Below are 25552 nucleotides of genomic sequence, written 5' to 3' on the forward strand. Positions count from 1 at the left end.
CCCCACATGATTCAAGATGTCCACAATTGTTCCTCTTCACCAGAAAGCTTAGGTAATTGAACTAAATTACTTTCGCCCCGTAGCACTCACTTCTGTCAGACTAGTGAAGGATCATATCACCTCTACCTCTACTCTAACCTATCTAGACCACCTCCAATTTGCTTAACACCCTCTACAGACGATGAAATCGCCATCACACTGCACACTGCACACTGCACACTGCATTCTGCACACTGCCATATCCCATCTGGACAATAGGATGTAAGAATGCTATGCAAGAATAAGACTGCATATGTGAGAATGCAGTTCATTGACTACAGCTCAGCATTCAACACCATAGTACCCTTCAAACTCATCATTAAGCTTGAGACCCGGGTTTTCGCCTCCAACTCAATCATCAAGTTTGCAGACGACACAACAGTGGTGGGCTTGACTACCAACAACAACAAAACATCCGACAGGGAGGAGGTGAGGGTCCTCTGAGTCTGGTGTCAGGAAAATAACCACTCACTCAATGTCAACAAAACAAAGGAGATGATCGTGAACTTCAGGAAACAGCAGAGCACCCCCCTTTCCACATTGAAGGGGCAGTAGTGCAGTAGGGGGAAAGTTTAAGTTCCTCGGCATACACATCACAGAAAAACTGAAATGGTCCACCCACACATACAACTTGGTGAAGAGGAGGCTGAAGAAATTTGTAATGTCACCTAAAACCCTCACAAACTTCTACAGATGCACAATTGAGAGCATCCTGTCGGGCTGTATCACCGCCTGGTACGGAAACTGCTCCGCCCATAACCGCAAGGCTCTCCTGAGGGTAGTGTGGTCTGCATAACGCATCACCGAGGGCAAACTACCTGCCCTCCATGACACCTACAGCACCCGATGTTACAGGAAGGTCAAAAGGATCATCAAGGACAACAACCACACGAGCCACGACCTGTTCACTCCGCTATCATCCAGAAGGTGAGGTCAGTACAGGTGCATCAAAGCTGTGACCGTTTGAGACTGAAAAACAGCTTTTATCTCAAGGCCATCAGACTGTAAAATAACCATCACTAACATAGAGAGGCTGAGGCCAACATACAGACTCAAATCACTGGCCACTTTAATAAATGGATTTAACAATGGTATCTCTAGTCACTTTAAATAATGCCACTTTAATAATGTTTACATATCCTACTCTCTCATATGTATATACTGTATTTCATACCATCTATTGCATCTTGCCTATGCCACACGGCCATCGCTCATCCATATATTTATATGTACATATTCTTATTCCATCCCCTTACATTGTGTGTACAAGGTAGCCATTGTGAATTTGTTGGATTACTTGTTAGATATTACTGCACTGTCGGAACTAGAAGCACATGCATTTCGCTACACTCACACTAACATCTGCTAACCATGTGTATGTGACCAATAAAATTTGATTTGATTTGAATTGTCTATATTGCTCTGATGTTGCCTAATTGCTGTGTCTCTGTTATGGGAAGAGATAGCAGTTACGGGTGAGAGATGGCGTGTAGGAATCAGTAAAGTGTGTGTACTCACTCTTGGCCTTCTCGCTCTTGCGTGAGGGTCTCCATCGGATGCATGAGCGATGTTCGTCCAGGTAGAACAGTCTCACCAGCCCCTTGGAACCAGCCTTCAACTTCACCATCTGGGTCCCCGACTGCATGGCACTCATACATCTCTCCACTGCAGGGAGACAGAGACGCAAACACAGACGTCAATAGCGCACCATGACAGAAAAAACACTGAAGAGTCATTAATACTGCTAGAAGATTCTGATCTGGGCTGATCTGGGATGATCTGGGCCAGAATCAGGATGGGAAACAGAGATGAGGCTGACAAAACAAAGGGCTGGTTCACCTAGTTCCTCACAACCAGATCTAGTTCATCTAGTTCCTCACAGCCAGGTCTAGTTCACCTAGTTCCTCACCTAGTTCCTCACAACCAGGTCTAGTTCACCTAGTTCCTCACAAGCAGGTCTAGTTTACCTAGTTCCTCACAAGCAGGTCAAGTTCACCTAGTTCCTCATAACCAGGTCTAGTTCACCTAGTTCCTCACAGCCAGGTCTAGTTCACCTAGTTCCTCACAACCAGGTCTTGTTCACCTAGTTCCTCACAACCAGAGCTAGTTCACCTAGTTCCTCACCTAGTTCCTCACAACCAGGTCTAGTTCACCTAGTTCCTCACAACCAGGTCTAGTTCACCTAGTTCATGACAACCAGGTCTAGTTCACCTAGTTCCTCACAACCAGGTCTAGTTTACCTAGTTCCTCACAGCCAGGTCTAGTTCACATAGTTCCTCACAACCAGGTCTAGTTCCCCTAGTTCCTCACAACCAGGTCTAGTTCACCTAGTTCCTCACCTAGTTCCTCACAACCAGGTATAGTTCACCTAGTTCCTCACAACCAGGTCTAAGTTCACCTAGTTCCTCACAACCAGGTCTAGTTCACCTAGTTCCTCACAACCAGGTCTAGTTTACATAGTTCCTCACAGCCATGTCTAGTTCACCTAGTTCCTCACAACCAGGTCTAGTTCACCTAGTTCCTCACCTAGTTCCTCACAACCAGGTCTAGTTCACCTAGTTCCTCACAACCAGGTCTAGTTCACCTAGTTCCTCACAACCAGGTCTAGTTCACCTAGTTCCTCACAACCAGGTCTAGTTGACCTAGTTCCTCACAACCAGGTCTAGTTCACCTAGTTCCTCACAACCAGGTCTAGTTCACATAGTTCCTCACAACCAGGTCTAGTTCACCTAGTTCCTCACCTAGTTCCTCACAACCAGGTCTAGTTCACCTAGTTCCTCACAACCAGGTCTAGTTCACCTAGTTCCTCACAACCAGGTCTAGTTCACCTAGTTCCTCACAACCAGAGCGAGTTCACCTAGTTCCTCACCTAGTTCCTCACAACCAGGTCTAGTTCACCTAGCTTCTCACAACCAGGTCTAGTTCACCTAGTTCCTCACCTAGTTCCTCACAGCCAGAGCAAGTTCACCTAGTTCCTCACAACCAGGTCTAGTTGACCTAGTTCCTCACAACCAGGTCTAGTTCACCTAGCTCCTCAAAACCAGTTCAGAGAGAGAGAGAGAGCTTTGACTATGTACAGACTCGATGAACATAGCCTTGCTCCTGAGAAAGGATGCCGTAGGCAGACATGGCTCTCAAGAGAAGACAGGCTATGTGCACACTGCCCACAATATGAGGTGGAAACTGAGCTGCACTTCATGCACCTCTGGCCCAATGTTTGAACATATTAGAGATAACATTTTTCCCTCAGATTACACAGATCCACAAAGAATTCGAAAACAAACCCGATTTTGATAAACTCCCATATCTACCTGGTGAAATTCCACAGTGTGCAATCACAGCAGCAAGATTTGTGACCTGTTACCACAAGAAAAGGTCAAAAAGTGAAGAACAAACACAATTGTAAATACAACCAATATTTATGCTTATTTATTTTCCCTTGTGTACTTTAACCATTTGTACATTGTTACAACACTGTATATATATATATAATATGACATTTGTAATGTCTTTATTGTTTTCAAACTTCTGTATGTGTAATGTTTACTGTCAATTTATATTGTTTATTTCACTTTGTATATTATCTACCTCACTTGCTTTGGCAATGTTAACATATGTTTCCCATGTGAATAAAGCCCCTTGAATTGAATTGAATTGAGAGAGAGAGAGAGAGAGAGAGAGAGAGAGAGAGAGAGAGAGAGAGAGAGAGAGAGAGAGAGAGAGAGAGAGAGAGAGAGAGAGAGAGAGACTTGGGATCAACACAAAAATCTGATGCAACATTACTGTATTTTTCAGTAATCCACAACATCACTGTATTATTGAGTAATAACCACAAATATGATATCAGCATGATCAGACATTGACAGGGATCAGACACACACACAAACACACAAAAACAAACACACGCTCACAAACACACACACAACCTCAACCGAGCGATCTGACATGGCTAGATGCCAAAAGAGTCAACTCCAAGTCAAGTAGGAGTAATTAAATTGGAGAAGGTTTTGAGTTGGTTGAGACAGTATAACAAGGAGTGAGCCATTAAAAACTCGTACGAATGATTAAATCCCCTCTACGACCTACTGCAGTGCTCTGACACCATTCGTATTCACATGGCAAAAAAAGCACTCAAGAGAGAGAAACACACACACACACACAAAAACCAGGCATATGAAATTAACCTTTATTTTGTGATTGATTCCCCGTTAGGGAAGAGACACCAGGAAGCACATTACACACCCAAGCCGTATATCAGAGACAGCCCAGTGTAGTCCACACTACTGGTCTAGTGTGGTAGAGACAGTCCACTGTAGTCCACACTACTGGTCTAGTGTGGTAGAGACAGCCCACTGTAGTCCACACTACTGGTCTAGTGCGGTAGAGACAGTCCACTGTAGTCCACACTACTGATCTAGTGTGGTAGAGACAGTCCACTGTAGTCCACACTACTGGTCTAGTGTGGTAGAGACAGCCCAGTGTAGTCCACACTACTGGTCTAGTGTGGTAGAGACAGCCCAGTGTAGTCCACACTACTGGTCTAGTGTGGTAGAGACAGTCCACTGTAGTCCACACTACTGGTCTAGTGTGGTAGAGACAGTCCACTGTAGTCCACACTACTGGTCTAGTGTGGTAGAGACAGCCCACTGTAGTCCACACTACTGGTCTAGTGTGGTAGAGACAGTCCACTGTAGTCCACACTACTGGTCTAGTGTGGTAGAGACAGTCCACTGTAGTCCACACTACTGATCTAGTGTGGTAGAGACAGCCCACTTTAGTCCACACTACTGATCTAGTGTGGTAGAGACAGCCCACTGTAGTCCACACTATTGATCTAGTGTGGTAGAGACAGCCCACTGTAGTCCACACTACTGGTCAAGTGTGACAGAGCTCCATTTACAGCTTCACTGAAGTCAGCAGAAGAACAGGAACCAAACCCACTAAAACATTCTGGGATGTAATAATCCCATTACTGGGTTACCTTTACCGCCCTCGTTCTGGTGTGTGTGCTAGTGTATGTGTGTGTGTGTGTGTGTGTGTGTGTGTGTGTGTGTGTGTGTGTGTGTGTGTGTGTGTGTGTGTGTGTGTGTGTGTGTGTCACAAACACTCACACACACACACACACACACACACACCCACACACACACACACACACACACACACACACACACACACACTCACACACACTCTCACACAAACGTGTCAGTTAGTATAACATCTTCAAAGTGCACATCGGAATCACATAAGAAAGATGCATCCTGGAGTTCATGTTCTGTTAAGATGAATAACCATAATGTAAATGGAATTTCTGTCATTCTGAGCACCGTGGGTGGATGCCCTAATCTGGTTAAGCACCCAATGCATATTCCTCACGGAAACCCTGACAAACACACAAACACACACACTCCCCAGTGGATAACATTCTCCACATACACTCCCCAGTCTATATTCTCCATTCATTTCAGACATGTCTATGGCATCTACCAGATCTTTATATAGATGAGGCCTCCCTCGTCTAACCCCCCCCCCTCGTTTAACCACACCCCCTCCTCTAACCACCCCCCTCCTCTAACCACACACCCCTCCTCTTACCACCCCCCTCCTCTAACCACACACCCCTCCTCTAACCACCCCCTCCTCTAACCACACACCCCTCCTCTAACCACCCCCCTCCTCTAACCACACACCCCTAAACTAACCACCACCCCTGCTCTAACCACCCCCTCCTCTAACCACACCCCTCCTCTAACAACACACCCCCTTGTCTAACCACACCCCCTCGTCTAAACACACCTCTCCTCTAACCACTCCCCTTCTCTAACCACCCCCCTCCTCGCCTGTTACTGCTATCCCCATGACTCAGTCACTGTTACTGCTATCCCCATGACTCAGTCACTGTTACTGCTATCCCCATGACTCAGTCACTGTTACTGCTATCCCCATGACTCAGTCACTGTTACTGCTATCCCCAGGACTCAGTCACTGTTACTGCTATCCCCATGACTCAGTCACTGTTACTGCTATCCCCATGACTCAGTCACTGTTACTGCTATCCCCATGACTCAGTCACTGTTACTGCTATCCCCAGGACTCAGTCACTGTTACTGCTATCCCCAGGACTCAGTCACTGTTACTGCTATCCCCATGACTCAGTCACTGTTACTGCTATCCCCATGACTCAGTCACTGTTACTGCTATCCCCAGGACTCAGTCACTGTTACTGCTATCCCCAGGACTCAGTCACTGTTACTGCTATCCACATGACTCAGTCACTGTTACTGCTATCCCCAGGACTCAGTCACTGTTACTGCTATCCCCATGACTCAGTTACTGTTACTGCTATCCCCATGACTCAGTCACTGTTACTGCTATCCCCAGGACTCAGTCACTGTTACTGCTATCCCCATGACTCAGTCACTGTTACTGCTATCCCCAGGACTCAGTCACTGTTACTGCTATCCCCAGGACTCAGTCACTGTTACTGCTATCCCCAGGACTCAGTCACTGTTACTGCTATACCCAGGACTCAGTCACTGTTACTGCTATCCCCAGGACTCAGTCACTGTTACTGCTATCCCCATGACTCAGTCACTGTTACTGCTATCCCCAGGACTCAGTCACTGTTACTGCTATCCCCAGGACTCAGTCACTGTTACTGCTATCCCCAGGACTCAGTCACTGTTACTGCTATCCCCAGGACTCAGTCACTGTTACTGCTATCCCCATGACTCAGTCACTGTTACTGCTATACCCATGACTCAGTCACTGTTACTCCTATCCCCATGACTCAGTCACTGTTACTGCTATCCCCAGGACTCAGTCACTGTTACTGCTATCCCCATGACTCAGTCACTGTTACTGCTATCCCCAGGACTCAGTCACTGTTACTGCTATCCCCAGGACTCAGTCACTGTTACTGCTATCCCCAGGACTCAGTCACTGTTACTGCTATCCCCATGACTCAGTCACTGTTACTGCTATCCCCAGGACTCAGTCACTGTTACTGCTATCCCCAGGACTCAGTCACTGTTACTGCTATCCCCATGACTCAGTCACTGTTACTGCTATCCGCAGGACTCAGTCACTGTTACTGCTATACCCATGACTCAGTCACTGTTACTGCTATCCCCAGGACTCAGTCACTGTTACTGCTATCCCCATGACTCAGTCACTGTTACTGCTATCCGCAGGACTCAGTCACTGTTACTGCTATCCCCAGGACTCAGTCACTGTTACTGCTATCCCCATGACTCAGTCACTGTTACTCCTATCCCCAGGACTCAGTCACTGTTACTGCTATCCCCAGGACTCAGTCACTGTTACTGCTATCCCCATGACTCAGTCACTGTTACTGCTATCCCCATGACTCAGTCACTGTTACTGCTATCCGCAGGACTCAGTCACTGTTACTGCTATACCCATGACTCAGTCACTGTTACTGCTATCCCCAGGACTCAGTCACTGTTACTGCTATACCCATGACTCAGTCACTGTTACTGCTATCCCCAGGACTCAGTCACTGTTACTGCTATCCCCATGACTCAGTCACTGTTACTGCTATCCGCAGGACTCAGTCACTGTTACTGCTATACCCATGACTCAGTCACTGTTACTGCTATCCCCAGGACTCAGTCACTGTTACTGCTATCCGCAGGACTCAGTCACTGTTACTGCTATCCCCAGGACTCAGTCACTGTTACTGCTATCCCCAGGACTCAGTCACTGTTACTGCTATCCCCATGACTCAGTCACTGTTACTGCTATCCGCAGGACTCAGTCACTGTTACTGCTATACCCATGACTCAGTCACTGTTACTGCTATCCCCAGGACTCAGTCACTGTTACTGCTATCCCCAGGACTCAGTCACTGTTACTGCTATCCCCATGACTCAGTCACTGTTACTGCTATCCGCAGGACTCAGTCACTGTTACTGCTATCCCCAGGACTCAGTCACTGTTACTCCTATCCCCAGGACTCAGTCACTGTTACTGCTATCCCCAGGACTCAGTCACTGTTACTGCTATCCCCAGGACTCAGTCACTGTTACTGCTATCCCCAGGACTCAGTCACTGTTACTGCTATCCCCAGGACTCAGCCACTGTTACTGCTATCCCCAGGACTCAGTCACTGTTACTGCTATCCCCATGACTCAGTCACTGTTACTGCTATCCCCAGGACTCAGTCACTGTTACTGCTATCCCCAGGACTCAGTCACTGTTACTGCTATCCCCAGGACTCAGTCACTGTTACTGCTATCCCCAGGACTCAGTCACTGTTACTCTATCCCCATGACTCAGTCACTGTTACTGCTATCCCCAGGACTCAGTCACTGTTACTGCTATCCCCAGGACTCAGTCACTGTTACTGTTACTGCTATCCCCATGACTCAGTCACTGTTACTGCTATACCCATGACTCAGTCACTGTTACTGCTATACCCATGACTCAGTCACTGTTACTGCTATCCCCATGACTCAGCCACTGTTACTGCTATCCCCAGGACTCAGTCACTGTTACTGCTATCCCCAGGACTCAGTCACTGTTACTGCTATCCCCATGACTCAGTCACTGTTACTGCTATCCCCAGGACTCAGTCACTGTTACTGCTATCCCCATGACTCAGTCACTGTTACTGCTATACCCATGACTCAGTCACTGTTACTGCTATACCCAGGACTCAGTCACTGTTACTGCTATCCCCATGACTCAGTCACTGTTACTGCTATCCCCAGGACTCAGCCACTGGTACTGCTATACCCAGGACTCAGTCACTGTTACTGCTATCCCCATGACTCAGTCACTGTTACTGCTATCCCCAGGACTCAGTCACTGTTACTGCTATCCCCATGACTCAGTCACTGTTACTGCTATCCCCAGGACTCAGTCACTGTTACTGCTATCCCCAGGACTCAGTCACTGTTACTGCATCCCCAGGACTCAGTCACTGTTACTGCTATCCCCAGGACTCAGTCACTGTTACTGCTATCCCCAGGACTCAGTCACTGTTACTGCTATCCCCAGGACTCAGTCACTGTTACTGCTATCCCCAGGACTCAGTCACTGTTACTGCTATCCCCAGGACTCAGTCACTGTTACTGCTATCCCCAGGACTCAGTCACTGTTACTGCTATCCCCAGGACTCAGTCACTGTTATCCCCAGGACTGACTCAGTCACTGTTACTGCTATCCCCATGACTCAGTCACTGTTACTGCTATCCCCAGGACTCAGTCACTGTTACTGCTATCCCCAGGACTCAGTCACTGTTACTGCTATCCCCAGGACTCAGTCACTGTTACTGCTATCCCCAGGACTCAGTCACTGTTACTGCTATCCCCAGGACTCAGTCACTGTTACTGCTATCCCCATGACTCAGCCACTGTTACTGCTATCCCCATGACTCAGTCACTGTTACTGCTATCCCCAGGACTCAGTCACTGTTCCCCACTGCTATCCCCATGACTCAGTCACTGTTACTGCTATCCCCATGACTCAGTCACTGTTACTGCTATCCCCAGGACTCAGCCACTGTTACTGCTATCCCCATGACTCAGTCACTGTTATTCCTATCCCCATGACTCAGTCACTGTTACTGCTATCCCCATGACTCAGTCACTGTTACTGCTATCCCCATGACTCAGTCACTGTTACTGCTATCCCCATGACTCAGTCACTGTTACTGCTATCCCCAGGACTCAGTCACTGTTACTGCTATCCCCATGACTCAGTCACTGTTACTGCTATCCCCATGACTCAGTCACTGTTACTGCTATCCCCATGACTCAGTCACTGTTACTGCTATCCCCATGACTCAGTCACTGTTACTGCTATCCCAATGACTCAGTCACTGTTACTGCTATCCCCAGGACTCAGTCACTGTTACTGCTATCCCCATGACTCAGTCACTGTTACTGCTATCCCCAGGACTCAGTCACTGTTACTGCTATCCCCAGGACTCAGTCACTGTTACTGCTATCCCCAGGACTCAGTCACTGTTACTGCTATCCCCAGGACTCAGTCACTGTTACTGCTATCCCCATGACTAAGTCACTGTTACTGCTATCCGCAGGACTCAGTCACTGTTACTGCTATCCCCAGGACTCAGTCACTGTTACTCCTATCCCCAGGACTCAGTCACTGTTACTGCTATCCCCAGGACTCAGTCACTGTTACTGCTATCCCCATGACTCAGCCACTGTTACTGCTATCCCCATGACTCAGCCACTGTTACTGCTATCCCCAGGACTCAGCCACTGTTACTGCTATCCCCAGGACTCAGTCACTGTTACTGCTATCCCCAGGACTCAGTCACTGTTACTGCTATCCCCATGACTCAGTCACTGTTACTGCTATCCCCAGGACTCAGTCACTGTTACTGCTATCCCCAGGACTCAGTCACTGTTACTGCTATCCCCAGGACTCAGTCACTGTTACTGCTATCCCCAGGACTCAGTCACTGTTACTGCTATCCCCATGACTCAGCCACTGTTACTGCTATCCCCATGACTCAGTCACTGTTACTGCTATCCCCAGGACTCAGTCACTGTTACTGCTATCCCCATGACTCAGCCACTGTTACTGCTATCCCCATGACTCAGTCACTGTTACTGCTATCCCCATGACTCAGCCACTGTTACTGCTATCCCCATGACTCAGTCACTGTTACTGCTATCCCCAGGACTCAGCCACTGTTACTGCTATCCCCATGACTCAGTCACTGTTACTCCTATCCCCATGACTCAGTCACTGTTACTGCTATCCCCATGACTCAGTCACTGTTACTGCTATACCCATGACTCAGTCACTGTTACTGCTATCCCCAGGACTCAGTCACTGTTACTGCTATCCCCAGGACTCAGTCACTGTTACTGCTATCCCCAGGACTCAGTCACTGTTACTGCTATCCCCAGGACTCAGTCACTGTTACTGCTATCCCCATGACTCAGTCACTGTTACTGCTATACCCATGACTCAGTCACTGTTACTGCTATACCCATGACTCAGTCACTGTTACTGCTATCCCCATGACTCAGCCACTGTTACTGCTATCCCCAGGACTCAGTCACTGTTACTGCTATCCCCAGGACTCAGTCACTGTTACTGCTATCCCCAGGACTCAGTCACTGTTACTGCTATCCCCAGGACTCAGTCACTGTTACTGCTATACCCATGACTCAGTCACTGTTACTGCTATCCCCATGACTCAGTCACTGTTACTGCTATCCCCATGACTCAGTCACTGTTACTGCTATCCCAATGACTCAGTCACTGTTACTGCTATCCCCAGGACTCAGTCACTGTTACTGCTATCCCCATGACTCAGTCACTGTTACTGCTATCCCCAGGACTCAGTCACTGTTACTGCTATCCCCAGGACTCAGTCACTGTTACTGCTATCCCCAGGACTCAGTCACTGTTACTGCTATCCCCAGGACTCAGTCACTGTTACTGCTATCCCAATGACTCAGTCACTGTTACTGCTATCCCCAGGACTCAGTCACTGTTACTGCTATCCCCAGGACTCAGTCACTGTTACTGCTATCCCCAGGACTCAGTCACTGTTACTGCTATCCCCATGAGTCAGTCACTGTTACTGCTATCCCCAGGACTCAGTCACTGTTACTGCTATCCCCAGGACTCAGTCACTGTTACTGCTATCCCCATGACTCAGTCACTGTTACTGCTATCCCCATGACTCAGTCACTGTTACTGCTATCCCCAGGACTCAGTCACTGTTACTGCTATCCCCATGACTCAGTCACTGTTACTGCTATCCCCAGGACTCAGTCACTGTTACTGCTATCCCCATGACTCAGTCACTGTTACTGCTATCCCCAGGACTCAGTCACTGTTACTGCTATCCCCATGACTCAGTCACTGTTACTGCTATCCCCAGGACTCAGTCACTGTTACTGCTATCCCCATGACTCAGTCACTGTTACTGCTATCCCCAGGACTCAGTCACTGTTACTGCTATCCCCATGACTCAGTCACTGTTACTGCTATCCCCATGACTCAGTCACTGTTACTGCTATCCCCAGGACTCAGCCACTGTTACTGCTATCCCCAGGACTCAGTCACTGTTACTGCTATCCCCAGGACTCAGTCACTGTTACTGCTATCCCCAGGACTCAGTCACTGTTACTGCTATCCCCATGACTCAGTCACTGTTACTGCTATCCCCAGGACTCAGTCACTGTTACTGCTATCCCCATGACTCAGTCACTGTTACTGCTATCCCCAGGACTCAGTCACTGTTACTGCTATCCCCATGACTCAGTCACTGTTACTGCTATCCCCAGGACTCAGTCACTGTTACTGCTATCCCCATGACTCAGTCACTGTTACTGCTATCCCCATGACTCAGTCACTGTTACTGCTATCCCCAGGACTCAGCCACTGTTACTGCTATCCCCAGGACTCAGTCACTGTTACTGCTATCCCCAGGACTCAGTCACTGTTACTGCTATCCCCAGGACTCAGTCACTGTTACTGCTATCCCCATGACTCAGTCACTGTTACTGCTATCCCCAGGACTCAGTCACTGTTACTGCTATCCCCATGACTCAGTCACTGTTACTGCTATCCCCAGGACTCAGTCACTGTTACTGCTATCCCCAGGACTCAGTCACTGTTACTGCTATCCCCTTTACCAGACAGGAAACGGGGGAGGAATACCAACAATGAGACAATTGACTATTTCACCCCAGCGAATACTGACAAAGCTGAATACCAAACATTGTGTGTGTGTGTGTGTGTGTGTGTGTGTGTGTGTGTGTGTGTGTGTGTGTGTGTGTGTGTGTGTGTGTGTGTGTGTGTGTGTGTGTGTGTGTGTGTGTGTGTGTGTGTGTGTGTGTGTGTGTGTGTGTGTGTGTGTGTGTGTGTGCGCTCGCATGCGTGGACCCTGATCATCTCTGTCGGCATATACAAAAGAGTTCAGATCAAAGCTGATCAAATCACTGAGGCCCAGGCCAATCAAACACTGTATAATTGGGTCAATGAGAGATGGGGCTCTGTGATGGCCCAATGAACAAAGGCTGCCTCCGTCGCCGTCAGAACTTACCGAACACTACAGGACAGGACAGGACAAGACAGAACTGGAGTGAACAAGACAGTACAGGACAGGATAAGACAGGAAAAGACAGAACTGGTGTGAACAAGACAGGACAAGACAGGACAGGACAGGACAAGACAGGACAGGACATGATAAGACAGGACAAGACAGGACAGGGTAAGACAGGACAAGACAGAACTGGAGTGAACAAGACAGGACAAGACAGGGCAGGACAGGATAAGACAGGACAAGACAGGACAGGACATGATAAGACAGGACAAGACAGGACAGGGCATGATAAGACAGGACAAGACAGGACAGGATAAGACAGGACAAGACAGAACTGGAGTGAACAAGACAGAACAAGACAGGACATGATAAGACAGGACAAGACAGGACAGGACATGATAAGACAGGACAAGACAGGACAGGATAAGACAGGACAAGACAGAACTGGAGTGAACAAGACAGGACAGAACAGGACAGGACATGATAAGACAGGACAAGACAGGACAGAACAGAACTGGACATGTCACACATAATACAGCACACAGACCTGGTTTAAATACTTGTTCTTTTCCACCATCAAGTCAAATCAAATGTATAATTTCTAAAGCCTTTTTACATCAGCAGATGTCCCCAAGTGTCTTTCTCATAATCTCAGATCAATTTGACCACAGGTCCTGGCCCAAAATACAGTATCTTCGTTATTATTACCTGTCATCATCATCATCCTCAACTTTAGGATTAATTCCTTTTCGATACTGAACTGAACTGAAATCCAAATCCATATCAGAAATTGAGAAAACTTGCCCAATGAATTTCTGTGAGGATCATGATGACTGTCTAGAATCTTAATTTGTTATTCATATCCATACTCATATCCATGTTGATCCTCATAGCCATATTCATACTCATATCCATGTTGATCCTCATAGCCATATTCATACTCATATCTATACTAATATATATACTCATATCCATATTCATACTCATATCTATATTCATACTCATATCCATATTCATCCTAATATCCATCATCATATCAACATTCATATCCATCTATCTATATTCATATCCATATCCATGTTCATACTCATATCTCAACTAATATCTATATTCATATTCATATTCATATCCATACTAATATCTATATCCATATTCATACACATATCATATTCATAACCACACTAATATCTATATTCATATCCATACTAATATCTATATTCATATCCATACTAATATCTATATTCATATCCATACTAATATATATATTCATATCTATACTAATATCTATATTCATATCTATACTCGTACCCATATGAATATCGGTATTCATACTCATATCCATAGCCATACTAATATCTATATCCATATTCATATCCATACACATATCCATACTAATATATATAAATTCATATCCATACTAATATATATATATTCATATGTATACTAGTATCCATATTCATATCCATACTAATATCTATATTCATATCCATACTAATATCTATATTCATATCCATACTAATATATATATATATTCATATCCATACTAATATATATATATTCATATCTATACTAATATATATATATTCATATCTATACTAGTATCCATATTCATATCCATACTAATATCAATATTCATATCCATACTAATATCTGTATTCATATCCATACTAATATCAATATTCATATCCATACTAATATATATATTCATATCCATACTTAATATCTATATTCATATCCATACTAATATATATATTCATATCCATACTAATATCTATATTCATATCCATACTAATATATATATATATTCATATCCATACTAATATATATATTCATATCTATACTAATATATATATTCATATCTATACCAATATATATATTCATATCCATACTATATCTATATTCATATCCATACTAATATATATATTCATATCCATACTAATATATATATTCATATCCATACTAATATATATATTCATATCCATACTAATATATATATTCAAATCCATACTCATATCCATACTAATATATATATTCATATCCGTACTAAATAAATATTCATATCCATACTAATATATATATTCATATCCATACTAATATATATATTCAAATCCATACTCATATCCATACTAATATATATATTCATATCCATACTAATATATATTCATATCCATACTAATATCTATATTCATATCCATACTATATCTATATTCATATCCATACTAATATATATATTCATATCCATACTAATATATATATTCATATCCATACTAATATATATATTCATATCCATACTAATATATATATTCAAATCCATACCCATATCCATACTAATATATATATTCATATCCATACTAATATATATATATTCATATCCATACTAATATATATATTCATATCCATACTATATCTATATTCATATCCATACTAATATATATATTCATATCCATACTAATATATATATTCATATCCATACTAATATATATATATTCATATCCATACTAATATATATATATTCATATCCATACTAATATCTATATTCATATCCATACTATATCTATATTCATATCCATACTAATATATATATTCATATCCATACTAATATATATATTCATATCCATACTAATATATATATTCATATCTATACTAATATCTATATTCATATCCATACTAATATCTATATTCATATCCATACTAATATCTATATTCATATCCATACTAATATATATATTCATATCCATACTAATATATATATATTCATATCTATACTAATATATATATTCATATCCATACTAATATATATATTCATATCCATACTAATATCTATATATTCATATCTATACTAATATATATATTCATATCCATACTAATATATATATATTCATATCTATACTAATATATATATTCATATCCATACTAATATATATATTCATATCCATACTAATATCTATATTCATATCCATACTAATATATATATTCATATCCATACTAATATATATATTCATATCCATACTAATATATATATTCAAATCCATACTCATATCCATACTAATATATATATTCATATCCGTACTAAATAAATATTCATATCCATACTAATATATATATTCAAATCCATACTCATATCCATACTAATATATATATTCATATCCATACTAATATATATATTCATATCCATACCAATATCTATATTCATATCCATACTATATCTATATTCATATCCATACTAATATATATATTCATATCCATACTAATATATATATTCATATCCATACTAATATATATATTTATATCTATACTAATATCTATATTCATATCCATACTAATATCTATATTCATATCCATACTAATATCTATATTCATATCCATACTAATATATATATATATTCATATCCATACTAATATATATATATATTCATATCTATACTAATATCTATATTCATATCCATACTAATATATATATATTCATATCCATACTAATATATATATTCATATCCATACTAATATATATATTCATATCTATACTAATATCTATATTCATATCCATACTAATATATATATTCATATCCATACTAATATATATATATTCATATCCATACTAATATATATTCATATCTATACTAATATCTATATTCATATCCATACTAATATATATATTCATATCCATACTAATATCTATATTCATATCCATACTAATATCTATATTCATATCCATACTAATATATATATTCATATCCATACTAATATATATATATTCATATCTATACTAATATATATATTCATATCCATACTAATATATATATTCATATCCATACTAATATCTATATATTCATATCTATACTAATATATATATTCATATCCATACTAATATATATATATTCATATCTATACTAATATATATATTCATATCCATACTAATATATATATTCATATCCATACTAATATCTATATTCATATCCATACTAATATATATATTCATATCCATACTAATATATATATTCATATCCATACTAATATATATATTCAAATCCATACTCATATCCATACTAATATATATATTCATATCCGTACTAAATAAATATTCATATCCATACTAATATATATATTCAAATCCATACTCATATCCATACTAATATATATATTCATATCCATACTAATATATATATTCATATCCATACCAATATCTATATTCATATCCATACTATATCTATATTCATATCCATACTAATATATATATTCATATCCATACTAATATATATATTCATATCCATACTAATATATATATTTATATCTATACTAATATCTATATTCATATCCATACTAATATCTATATTCATATCCATACTAATATCTATATTCATATCCATACTAATATATATATATATTCATATCCATACTAATATATATATATTCATATCTATACTAATATCTATATTCATATCCATACTAATATATATATATTCATATCCATACTAATATATATATTCATATCCATACTAATATATATATTCATATCTATACTAATATCTATATTCATATCCATACTAATATATATATTCATATCCATACTAATATATATATATTCATATCCATACTAATATATATTCATATCTATACTAATATCTATATTCATATCCATACTAATATATATATATTCATATCCATACTAATATCTATATTCATATCCATACTAATATCTATATTCATATCCATACTAATATCTATATTCATATCCATACTAATATCTATATTCATATCCATACTAATATATATATTCATATCCATACTAATATCTATATTCATATCCATACTAATATCTATATTCATATCCATACTAATATCTATATTCATATCCATACTAATATCTATATTCATATCCATACTAATATCTATATTCATATCCATACTAATATATATATTCATATCTATACTAATATCTATATTCATATCCATACTAATATCTATATTCATATCCATATTCATATTAATATTCAGTAACATCCACTCCATACTGAATCCAGTATTAATGACACAATTAGCTGCTGCTGGCCTCATCACTTGTGCTGCACAATGACAACACAAACAAAGACAGAACACTGTCTGAATGGAGACAGGCTGGTAGGCTAATAACTGAAGACGTGACTAGGCTGTTGGTGGATATAAATACGTTGAAGTGGTTTGTGGCGCAGCGTGGAACTAAATCGCATAAGAGTAATGTGATATGATTCAGTTTTAGTGGCTAATCTAAATTCAGCCAGTCTCTGCCCACAACTACACACAGACAATTCCACACCAAACACTGGTGCTACAGATGTTTTCCACACACACGCACGCATGCACACACACACACACACACACACAAACACACACACACACACACACACACACACACAAGGCATGCAGTCATGCACACACATTCTCAATTAGTCCTACACCAAAATGTGTGGCACTCGCGCACTACGGAATGCATATTTCACACTCGGTGGGCTTCTGCCATCTGTTTCATTCAGCTAATGACTGTGGGCTTAGAACTAGTTACTGTAGGTATAATGACTGTGGGCTTAGAACTAGTTACTGTAGGTATAATGACTGTGGGCTTAGAACTAGGTACTGTAGGTATAATGACTGTGGGCTTAGAACTAGTTACTGTAGGTATAATGACTGTGGGCTTAGAACTAGTTACTGTAGGTATAATGACTGTGGGCTTAGAACTAGGTACTGTAGGTATAATGACTGTGGGCTTAGAACTAGTTACTGTAGGTATAATGACTGTGGGCTTAGAACTAGTTACTGTAGGTATAATGACTGTGGGCTTAGAACTAGTTACTGTAGGTATAATGACTGTGGGCTTAGAACTAGTTACTGTAGGTATAATGACTGTGGGCTTAGAACTAGTTACTGTAGGTATAATGACTGTGGGCTTAGAACTAGTTACTGTAGGTATAATGACTGTGGGCTTAGAACTAGTTACTGTAGGTATAATGACTGTGGGCTTAGAACTAGTTACTGTAGGTATAATGACTGTGGGCTTAGAACTAGTTACTGTAGGTATAATGACTGTGGGCTTAGAACTAGTTACTGTAGGTATACGGACTGTGGGCTCAGTACTAGTTACAGTAGGTATACTGACTGTGGGCTCAGTACTAGTTACAGTAGGTATATGGACTGTGGGCTCAGTACTAGTTACTGTAGGTCTACTGACTGTGGGCTCAGTACTAGTTACTGTAGGTATACTGACTGTGGGCTCAGTACTAGTTACAGTAGGTCTACTGACTGTGGGCTCAGTACTAGTTACAGTAGCTATACTGACTGTGGGCTCAGTACTAGTTACAGTAGCTATACTGACTGTGGGCTCAGTACTAGTTACAGTAGGTATACTGACTGTGGGCTCAGTACTAGTTACAGTAGGTCTCCTCAGTAAGATCTAAGCACGGACACCTGTCAGGGACCTGGAGAGCTCTGTAACTGGGGAAAACAACTCACTCTACATTCTAACCCATCTTTTGCATACACACAGATCTGTTATCTAATTTGATCATTCTTTTGTCGCAGATCATTGTCATGCACAGCAGGAAATGCAAATTCTAAATATTCAAGGTTTAAAAAGGCTTCTAAAGTTTGTAATTTCCACTTAAAACGTCAGACTTGATTTGCCCTAACGAAAAATGTATCAACCCCGACAAGAATTTACATTTCCTGATGCTGCAGGATTATTTTCCTACTGTGAGAAGAGGGCCAAATGAAAACACCTCATATGCACTCTATAGTCTATGCAAAACCCACTCACAATACCTGTCTCATTACCAATGAGAGACAACACTCCTGAATCTCTCACACACACTGTACCAATAAAGACACACACACACACACACACACACACACACACACCTACATGTCTGTCTGTTTGTCTGTCACTCACCTAGCTGAGCCAGTCTGCATATCGATGGCACAGCCACGAAGCCGCCAACATGGTAGACCCTAAGGGCAAGCAGCGTCGTCACGGCTACCACAGATGGACGGGAGCACGGGTTTGATTGCTCCTTCTGACCACAGAACATGTCCGTGTCCCTTTAGCTCAGAGAGCTAACACAGTCCCAGAGCCCACTATTGTTTCACACAAAAACACAACCTGTGACTACCCAGCTCAGAGAAAATCTGACAGTCTATGGTTTCGTCTTGACTTCTAGTCCAGCATGGAGACTCTGTAGAACATCACCTAGTCAACAACTAGCCATCCAATTGTATCACATCTCCTTCCAAGAGCTTTCTCTCTTTCTCTGAAATCGAATTAAGTCGTTCACACACCGAGACAGCAGTCCCCTGGCCCCCCCATCTGTCTATCCCACGCCCTCTCTCCTCCCCCTCTCCTCTCCTCTCCTACCTCTCTCTCTGAAGCTCTGAAGGCCTTTTGAACTTGTGCAGCTGTGTGTGTGGCTGCTCACATGCTGCCCTGCACAGGGATGTACTGGGAAGAGGCCATTAATACATTGTTCTGTTGTGGAGATTGAAGTCCAAATGGACACAAAGAGGAGAGGAGCAGGCCCGACATGTATTCATCCTGGTGTGTGTGTGTACCAGATAGGGTCAATCTAGCCCACTTGGGAGTTAAGTGGGGTTAAAAGAGTGACACACACACACTGTGGGCTCAGTACTACACAGGGGCTCCAGAGTGGTGCAGCAGTCTAAGACACTGCATCGAAATGCTAGAGGCATCACTACAGACCCGGGTTCAATACCGGACTGTGTCGCAGCCGACTGCGACCGGGAGACCCGTGAGGCGGCACACAATTGGCCCTTGTGTTGGCGGGCCGGGCGCATACACGCTGACTTCGGTCGCCAGCTATACCGTGTTTCCTCCGACACATTGGTGCGGCTGGTTTCCTGGTTAAAACGTGCAGTGTGTCAAGAAGCATTGCGGCTTGACGGGGTCGTTTTTCGGAGGAAACCTTGGCTCTCGAACTCCGCCTCTTCCCAGTCTGTACAGGAGATGCAGTGATGGGACAAGACTGTAACTACCAATTGGGGAGAAAAACGGGAAAAAGTACAAAAAAATACAAATAAATGCATAATAACACTTCGTAACAGGGGACCTGTGATTGTGTTCATGAGATTGTAGGTAGGTACCCTGTGCGTGCAGGTGAATGTTATGGTCTGTTAGCATGTCTTCGGTTAAATACAGAGAAAAGTGAGTCAGAATATCTAAGCTGTTTTTTTTTTTATCCTAGTTAGTAGGATCTGGATTGGATCCCAGCTTCGAGCTTCGTGAAAACGAGTTAGATAGGACAATATGACAATATGTTTTTCTGAATTTAGGCTTAGGGTGGTTTGATTAAAATGTGTGGTTAGAAAAAGACACTGCACTTCCATCCTCTCGAGCATGGCCAGACAGTGATGACTGGACTTGGGTAGTATACAGTATTGACCGTATTTCAGGGTATTATGAAGTACTGATGGTAGGATTGTCAATACCGCCTCATATTTTATACAGTATTTACCATATATTGGGGTATTTTGAAGTACTGATGGTAGGATTGTCAATACTGTCATATTTTATACAGTATTTAACATATATTGGGGTATTTTGAAGTACTGATGGTAGGATTGTCAATACTGTCATATTTTATACAGTATTTACCATATATTGGGGTATTTTGAAGTACTGATGGTATGATTGTCAATACTGTCATATTTTATTCAGTATTGACTGTATTTCAGGGTATTATGAAGTACTGATGGTAGGATTGTCAATACCGCCTCATATTTTATACAGTATTTACCATATATTGGGGTATTTTGAAGTACTGATGGTATGATTGTCAATACTGTCATATTTTATTCAGTATTGACTGTATTTCAGGGTATTTTGAAGTACTGATGGTAGGATTGTCAATACCGCCTCATATTTTATACAGTATTTACCATATATCGGGGTATTTTGAAGTACTGATGGTATGATTGTCAATACTGTCATATTTTATTCAGTATTGACTGTTTTTCAGGGTATTTTGAAGTACTGATGGTAGGATTGTCAATACCGTCATATTTTATACAGTATTTACCATATATCGGGGTATTTTGCAGTACTGATGGGATGATTTTCAATACCGTCACATTTTTATTCACAAAAAAACAGTCACATGGTAAGCTTGTTAACGAAGAGCACATGGAGCAAACTGACGGTCCACTTCTGAGCTGCACCAGAGAAGGGATCAGGATATACTTGAAATTCAATACTAACGTTTTCTCAATATCTTAGAAGTTAACTATACAAGATATTCCATATATATTTTCTCCAGCTCAGGGCTCCAGCTATGAATTTGGTTCGCTAACTTACTAGCTATAATGTTAGGTGGCTATCTTGCAATAACAAGCTTCTTGGTTACAGCAGAGACAAACGCCTTTTGTTTAGCTTTATGAGCTGGGTTGTCTGTCCCTGCAATTAGTTTAAATCCGCTAGTACTTTGTTATTATTTGTTAGCATACAACAGTGCGTTTGGAAAGTATTCAAACCCCTTTACCTTTTCCACATTTTGGTATGTTACAGCCTTATTTTAGAATTGATTCAATAGGATTTTTTCCTCATCAAACTACACACAAACAGGATTTTAGACATTTTTGCTCATTTATATAAAATAAAAATAAATGTAATATCATATGTACACAAGTATTTGGACCACTACAGACAATTCCTTTGACCTCATATCTTGGTTTTTGCTCTGACATGCACTGTCAACTGTGGAACCTTATATAGACAGACAGGTGTGTGCCTTTCCAAATCATGTCCAATCAATTGAATTTACCACAGGTGGACTCCAATCAAGTTGTAGAAAGATCTCAAGGATGATCAATGGAGACAGGATGCACCTGAGCTCAATTTCGAGTCTCATAGCAAAGGGTCTGAATATTTCTGTAAATAAGCTATTTATGTTTTTTCTTTTTGATACATTTGCAAAACTGTAGATGTTTTTTGTCAATATGGGGTGTTGTGTGTAGATTGCTGAGAAACATTGTTTATTTAATCCCTAAGTACCCTAAGTGTAGGAACACCTGCTCTTTCCGGACTGACCAGGTGAATCCAGGTGAAAGCTACAACTTGTTAAATCCACTTCAATCAGTGTCGGTGGATCAGTGGTCGCCAACCGGTCTGCATTCCTAGCCGATCACCAAATATGTAATACAAGGTTAATTTAATAAAGCACAGTCTCCTGGTGGGATGGAAAGGCCAATAGCTAAGACGTGGCTGAGTCCTTTACTAGGCTCAGCAGAATTTCCATGTTCTGTGGAAAGAGCTTTAGGGGTCAAAGGAGCAGAAACCGTGAGAACACGGCCATTCATACCTTCAATACTATAAGTATTTTTACCTTTATTTTACTAGGCAAGTCAGTTAAGAACAAATTATTATTTTCAATGATGGGGGAAGAACAACAGATTTGTACCCTGTCAGCTCGGGGATTTGAACTTGAAACCTTTCGCTTACTAGTCCAACGCTGTAACTACTAGGCTACCCTGCCGCTCCAAATGAAAACACACTGTTAGCCTGCATGCTGTATGCACACGGACACATACTGTACATATAGGCAGATACATCATTCGAACTGACATCACTCAGTGCACATCTCTCACATTGACGATGTGGACAAATGGTCCAAGTTAGTCAATACAGACAATGCAAACGTAGACATGACATTAGCTATAAGACTGTGCTCTCGTCAGCATGTGAGTATAATCACTTGACTGACTCATTTGTAAACTACAGGCCTTTCTGTTGTGTTGAAACCAAGTCGTCTAAGTCCAAACTGTAAAAAATGTATTATTACTTATTCGGAATTTGGAAAAAACGCTTTCAGTGCAAACTTATACAACTAAAACCAGATATAAAGTATGTAGAAAAGGTAACAGTGATATTTATTTTTAAATAATATAATCTTTGAGAACTAACAATCATCAACATAAAAGCTAGGCAGTCGGGGAGAAGTGAAAATTCTGAGTGGACAAAACATTAGGAACAACTTCCAGAAAATTGAGGTGAACCAACTTTTTCCCTCAGAACAGCCTGGATTTGTCAATGCATATGGCCTCTACAAGATGTCGAAAGCGGTCCACAGGGATGCTGGCCCATGTTGACCTCAATGCTTCCCACAGTTGTTGGCTGGATGTCCTTTGAGGGGTGGATCATTTTTGATACACACATGGGAAACTGTTGCGTGTGAAAAACCCAGCAGCATTGCAGTTCTTGACACAAAGGCACTTAAAATATTTTGTCTTGCCCATTTACCCACTGAATGGCACACATACACAATCCATGTCTCAATTGTCTCCAGGCTTAAAAAATCCTTCTTTAACCCGTCTCCTCCCCTTCATCTACACTGATTGAAGTAGATCTAACAAGTGACGTCAATAAGGGATCATAGCTTTCAACTGGATTCACTTGGTCAGTCTATGCCATGGAAAAACTATATTTTGTTATTGTGTTTGAGCAATAGAACACTGGATTGATTAGCCATGAAAAAGTGCATAGAATTGCATGAAATTAGCTTTAAAACTGAAACTTTTTCTCTCAGCTACATGGCAAAATGTGTGGAATTGCAGGACATTTGCTTAAAAAAGAGCAAAATGTTCTCACAGCTCCATGGAAAAATGTTACGGATTACAGTTTTGCTCAGTTGCTAAAACACTAAAACCCATTGGCTGAACAAAGTCCTCAGTTGCTAAAACACTAAAACCCTTTGGCTGAACAAAGTTCTCAGTTGCTGAAACACAAAAACCCATTGGCTGAACAAAGTCCTCAGTTGCCTGGACTCAGTTAGCTAATTATGCAGTCTGTTGTCAATACCTTAAACCATTTCACATGGTAAAACACCATTTGCAGATCTCACTTAGACTTTTCAGCAAAACTCTAAACACATTCTCATTCTCAAAACACATTCTGCACTCTAATGCACATGTCAGCCATACTGGTTAACACAAGTGGCAACAATCAAATACAAATAGAGAACACATGTCATTGATTGAACACAACCACTCAAAATGTATTTAACCTGTTTCAAATGATGCGACACAACCAATATAAGTCAGTTCAGAGAGCAAACAGGTTGTTGAGGGTGGGAAGGAGAAAGTCTGAAAATGGATAGAAGAAACAATGTGAGAGGACGAGGACGAGGACGAGTACGAGGACGAGGATGAGTGCGTATGCGAGGTGGGCGACGAGGTGGGCGACGAGGAGGAAGAGGAGGAGGAGGAGGGCAAGAAAGAGGAAGATGAAGAGGAAGACAAAATAATGGAAATATCTGATGAAATTCGAGCAACAGTTATAGACCATGTTCTTGTCCATGGACTGACAATGAGGGAAGCAGGACTTAGAGTGCAACCCAATTTGAGCCGATTCTCTGTGTCCACCATAGTAAGGACATTCAGAGAAGAGAACAGGTGCAGTATACTACTGTATTTTTGTAATT

At 41.3% G+C, this 25552-nt stretch overlaps 1 protein-coding gene across 1 annotated transcript in view; it reads right to left on the reverse strand.

Annotated features, from left to right (window-relative positions):
- LOC135553473 (1-phosphatidylinositol 4,5-bisphosphate phosphodiesterase eta-1-like) overlaps positions 1-25552 on the reverse strand; it is a 227314-nt gene that overhangs the window by 111347 nt on the left and 90415 nt on the right. Inside the window, exon 2 of the mRNA XM_064985579.1 lies at positions 1558-1704. Within this exon, the coding sequence (XP_064841651.1) occupies positions 1558-1704 (147 nt within the window). The remainder of the gene's footprint in view (positions 1-1557; positions 1705-25552) is intronic.

This window comes from Oncorhynchus masou, chromosome 13 (genome assembly GCF_036934945.1).
Source record: "Oncorhynchus masou masou isolate Uvic2021 chromosome 13, UVic_Omas_1.1, whole genome shotgun sequence".
Taxonomy (NCBI): Eukaryota; Metazoa; Chordata; class Actinopteri; order Salmoniformes; family Salmonidae; genus Oncorhynchus; species Oncorhynchus masou.